Source organism: Crocodylus porosus, unplaced genomic scaffold, assembly GCF_001723895.1.
Source record: "Crocodylus porosus isolate Cpor-Errol unplaced genomic scaffold, CroPor_comp1, whole genome shotgun sequence".
NCBI classification, from domain to species: Eukaryota; Metazoa; Chordata; order Crocodylia; family Crocodylidae; genus Crocodylus; species Crocodylus porosus.
This window is the reverse complement of record NW_017728948.1, coordinates 17838567-17844080: the sequence shown is the minus strand read 5'-3', so window position 1 is coordinate 17844080 and position 5514 is coordinate 17838567. Positions and strand designations below refer to the sequence as shown.

Genomic DNA, 5514 nt, shown 5'->3' with positions numbered 1-5514 from the left:
GCACACATCTACACATTCATTAATGGACTTTTGCTAATGCACATTAATTTAGTACCTCCATTGTGAAATACCAGAAAAAGGTACATTCGCCTATTTTAATGTGTATTAGCAGAAAAAACACTTGTTGTGATGCTTTAATGTGCATTAAAATAGCTAAGGTGCATTAAAGCACACATGTAGATGTGCCTACAAACTGGAAGCTGATTCCGAAGTTCTTACTCAGGCAGTGCTCTCCACTCTCTGCCATGAAGTGAGTGAAAATTTTTCTGACTAAGGAGTGCAAGACTAGTTCCAGCTAGGTTTGTCTAGCTTGATAGTCGTGGTGATATTTCACTTCTCTGCAATTACTGTGTGGTTTAGGAATCTGCTTCTTAAAAGCATCATATTCACTTCTCTTTCATACACTAGAAAGGACTTTTCTGCCCAGTGAAAATGAGCGAGTATAAAGTTACAGATTACATGCTTGTTGTTCAGATCAATTAGGTTTTATAGTAATATTTCATTCGTTTGGAGTAACTGAGTGTGAATATCTTAACCAGCTCACAAGAATTGATCAAAAATACATTTGGACAAAAATGAAGCTTAAAAAGCCCTTTTCCTTCCTTCTTTAAGAAGTCAGGCTACCTTGACTTTTTTTTCTGTGTACACCTTTAGCTAATTTACAGTGGAAGCAAACCACAAAGTGAATTGTAAAGCCATAAACTTTTTATGACGTATTAACGACACACAATATGTTATAAACAGGCTTACTCCAGTCTTCAACATTATAACAAACAATAATAGAATCCTGTTCTTAAAAATTAATTGGCCCTAATTTAATTATTTGAAACACATTACATTCAAAAGTATTTTTATAGAAATCACCTGCCTCCATTAATTTAGAGGAAAATATACTTACAAGTGGATTTTTGCTGTGCATCTTTAAACCAATTAGGGTAAGTATTTGTCTATATCTAATTCAGAGGAAAAGAATTAATACTCCTGTGAAGCATGCAGTCAGCTAAGTAATTGTGAATAGAGGTAAAATAAAATCATAGGGAAATAGCCTGTTTTCAAGTACAGTGCTATACAAATCAGATGTTTAGTACCTGCATGGATCCTTTTTTGGTCCATTAGGAAAAAGTAAAAAAGAAAGAATAAAGCTACTGTTTCTTGCATGTTTGTATCATTACAGAACAATTTTAAGGCAAAGAAATTACTTTTAAGGCACGTCAGTTCTTCCATACAAACATTACCAACACTAAAATGTAACAATTAATAACCTCTTCATTTTCAGACTGCCAGTTTCATAAAGAAAAATAAAGGGACAAGACTGTATTTACTGCAAACTAATCTGATTTAAAAAGCAATACTGAAATGTGCATTCATGTACTAGGAAACCATTCCAAGCTGAGCACAAAACATCAAATACAGACTTTTATGTTGGTGAAAAAGGATCACTTTAAATGAAGCTGTCTAATATCTCCGAGGTAGCCTGTGTAGTATGTCTTCCTTTGGTTGCTCTGGAAATTATAGTTTGTTCAGATTAAAAAAAACAATTTATTTAGCTTTACTACAGTCTCATACAAACCACCAGAGCTCGTATCTCACTTCCTTATATATCATTTTAAAACCAATTCTCCATTTTGCAGAAAACAATTTGAATTTCTCTCATCTCACCTATTTGTATTATTTTCTAATATTTGGGTGTGCATTGAACCAAGAGAGTTACTCACACCAAACTACCAGTGGTTTCCACAGCTTAAGAATGAGCCTTAATGCCTCTTCCTTAAATAATGTGAACCTCCAAACCTGTTCATAATTTGAATCCTTCTTTCATCAAAACAAAAAAAAATATCAAGGCAGTTAAGGAGTGTAAATTTAAAAATATCTATTTAAAAAAAATGCTCACATTCATAATGGGTTACATGAAGTAGTCTAGTTCTTTCTTCTCACAGCTCCCATTTGAGTTGACCCTGAAAGTAAATTGTTTATTTAATCAACACCAAAACTTTAACTACTAAAGACCTGCTTGATTCACTGGTGAGGGTGGGTTTAAATAAGAGGGGAATTATCAAAAGTAGATTAAACAATTTCAGAGGTTATTACTTGTACTTGTGCCATAGAGATATCAAGTGAGGAAGGTCTCTGGGCACGTTCTTTATAGAACAGAGAACATAAAAAAAATAGGTATCTGCTGATTCAAAGCTATAGATTCAATTTGGCTGCTTCAAGATGCCTGCAATATTAGATTAATTTTCATCCCATTTCAAAGAGTTGTTTACTATGGAAAGGTTCATGAGGCAGATGCCAAATCCTACTGCCTATGGAGCGGGCGATATGCATAATAAGATGGAACAGCATTTCCCCCCCACAGACAAGCACACTTTGCAGCGCACAGTGGGGTAGGGGAGAGAGGGGGAGGACAGGACTGTTTGATTCTGCAAATGTTTGGCTGAGCTTTACATGCAATTGGAATTTTTTTGCTGTTGATGAATGCACAGAGGCCACACAGTCTTTCATCCTGCCCATCAAGTAGTTATTAGATTTTGTAAATCCACTGGGGGGAAATTGTTTTAATCATTCCTTAAAAGAAGAATATTAAATCTTAATCCAGAAGTACAAATACCAAAGAAAGAAAGAAAGAATTGGAGCAGATCTACTTTTATCATATTCACGTCTATCAGTGAAAATTGGCTGTGTAGGTTTCTCTTTAAAAATGAATGCAAAAGACTTAATTGCCCTAAGACTGTAACGCTGAGGGATTTAAAGACCCCTGTGATGTGGCAATCCGTGTTCCTTTGAACATCTGCATGGCAGTGTGCATCCAACTGCACGTGGGAATTGGAGGCACCCTGAGACCAACACCCAAACCAGCCCCTGAGAAAAGCCTGTCAGGTACTGAGAGAGAGGGGAAAAGAAAATCCCAAGGGCACATGCAAGTAGAGCTAGCAGGGGATTTTTTTAATAGTAATTTGGTTGGAAAATGTTGATTCACCGGAACTGAAACTTTTGGTGGGAATGTGCCAGGACTTTGAGTCTGGTTTCCCCACAACAGAAGCAAATGTTCTCACCACTACATTATCCTGTAGAGGGTGGTGTGCTCTTCCTTTTTTGTGAAAAACTTCCAAAGGTCTAGGTTCATCCTGATGGGGAAAACTGGAAGACAAGAAAACCATTTCCTGCTCAGCTCTATACACAAGAAGGACTGTGAGGGAAAGGAAGCCCCTAAGACCCTGCTTTGCCTTAAGCCTTGCGTCAAATCACCATTGAGAAGGGTTTAGAATAACAAAGGTTTATTTAGAAAAGAGTTTGGATTGTTCTCTAGGATTTTTTTTTTTTTTTTTGGCAAACACATAAATCCTCTCAGCTATCAAAGATGGTCAGTGCCTGTTTGCTGGCATCTTGTTCATGCCTCTCCTCCCATCTCACCAGTAAAATCTGTTTGCCTCTTGGGAGGAGCACGCCACATGTCCCAGGTGCTCTCATTGCAAATAAATACCCAAATCTCCCAGTGCCGAACTCCAACAGCTAGTCCCCTCTTTTGACCTCCAGCAAACTTCACAACCCCTGACAGGTCGTCCTCCCCCAAACACAGTGCCCCACCCTGACCCTTCCCCGTTCCTCCAGGGTCAGTACAGCTTCTCCTCACTCCCCTTCCTCACTGCAGCAACAACTAACTGCACTTCTTTCCCCTTCACTTCAGGGTCAGTGCACACACACTGCACCCCCCCACACTGCTTCCTTTTTATTTTTCACTTCCCATCCCTGCTCCAGTGCTCAGGCCCTCCCTTCCTCTTCACTCCAGCCTGGCCCAGACCCCTCACTTCACTCCAGCTCATCTAGTGTAGCCTCCTCCTCCTCCTCTCCTCTCCACTTCAGTCCAGCGTAGTACAGATCCCCCTCCCCAGTGCTCTCTAGCCTGTACAAAGCCCTCCACTCAAACTGACTGCAAACTCCTCTGTTACCATCCCCACCAGCTTACAGCAGACCCCTTCTCCATAACTCCAGCTCAGAGTGCACATCCCTTCCCCCCTTTCCAGTCTGCCCAGTGCAAAGCCTTCCCAACCCCCTTCTTTGGTTCAGTCTAACACAGGGCAGATCCTTCATGTCCACGCCATGCCTGCTCAATGCAGGCCCCTTCCCCCTTTCACTCCACTCTGTCTCGGGGCAAACCTGTTCCCCTCCCTGCTCTGGCTCAGTGCAGACCTCTCCTCCATCTGCATCACCCCAACCTAATGCCTGAAGTTTTTCTTCTTCTTTTTGAAAAGGATGTGTTTGAAGGACCTGCGGAAGTCCTGGTTGAAGATGGTGTAGATGACCGGGTTGAGGGAGCTATTGCAGTACCCAATCCAGAAGAAGAATTTGAAGAGTGTCCCAGGGACCTCACATGCCTCTCGACAAATGCCGTAGAGGCTATAACTGAAGAAGAAGGGGAACCAGCACACCACAAAGACCCCCATGACCACTGCCAGCACAAAAGTGAAGCGTTTCTCCCGGGCCTGAGTGACCTTCTTGCGGCAGATGCTGCTGCGCTTCCTGCGGCGGTGGGAGGAGAAGAAGTCCACGGAGCGACTGCTGGTGCGGGACAGGCGGCTGGAGTGCTTGGAGGAGTAGGAGTAGGAGAAGGACTGGCTCTTGCTGCTCTTACGGGGGTGCTCTTCCCGGCTCCGTCTCCTCCTGCTCTCCGAGGTGCTGCTCTCCTCCAGCTCAATGTCCTCCAGCTCGGAGGCCTTGCGCCACTGGTGCACCGAGTAATGGCCGTTCTCTCCGGGCTGCATCCTCAGAGAGGTGCAGCCCCCAGTGGCCCGGCTCAGCCCGTTCTCAGTCTGGGAGGAGCCCTCGGGCATCGTGCGCTTCTCCGAGAGGGTCCTGGTCCTCAGCTTGGCCACACGATAGATGCGGATGTAGACCAGCACCATGATGAGACAGGGCGCGAAGAAGGAGCCGATGCACGAGGAGAGGATGTACCAGGTCTCGTCGTTGAGCTTGCACTGGGGAAAGACGTCCCCGTCGGGGTCCCGATACATGGAGATCAACGGGGGGAAGGAGATGACGGCCGAGATGAGCCACACGGTGACGATGACACCCTTGATCCGGCGGGGCGTCCGCTTGAGGTTGTACTCCACGGCCTGGGTGACGGACCAGTACCGGTCCAGGCTGATAGCGCAGAGGTGCACGATGGAGGAGGTGCAGAACAGCACGTCCAGCGCCAGGTAGATGTTGCACCACGCCTTGCCGAAGTACCAGTAGTCCATGAGCTCGTTGGCCAAGGAGAAGGGCATCACCAAGGTGGCCACCAGGATGTCGGCGCTGGCCAGGGACACCAGGAAGAGGTTCTGGGGGGCCCGCAGCGCCCGGCTGGTCAGCACGGCGATCACCACCAGCACGTTGCCCACCACGGTGAAGACGATGAGGAAGCCCACCACGGCGGCCAGCGCGGCCACGGCGGCGGGCGAGTAGGGGGCCGGCACCGGGCGCAGCTGCGAGGCGGACGGCGAGGCGGAGGCGTCGGGGGGCCCCGCGCTGGCGTTG

The 5514-nt window shown here is 45.4% G+C and overlaps 1 protein-coding gene across 1 annotated transcript in view; it reads right to left on the bottom strand.

Annotated features, from left to right (window-relative positions):
• Positions 1-683: 683 nt before the first annotated feature.
• Positions 684-5514, bottom strand: part of ADRA2C (adrenoceptor alpha 2C) — an 8133-nt gene continuing 3302 nt past the window's right edge. Inside the window, exon 2 of the mRNA XM_019552565.1 lies at positions 684-5505. Within this exon, the coding sequence (XP_019408110.1) occupies positions 4215-5505 (1291 nt within the window). The 3' untranslated portion in view covers positions 684-4214. The remainder of the gene's footprint in view (positions 5506-5514) is intronic.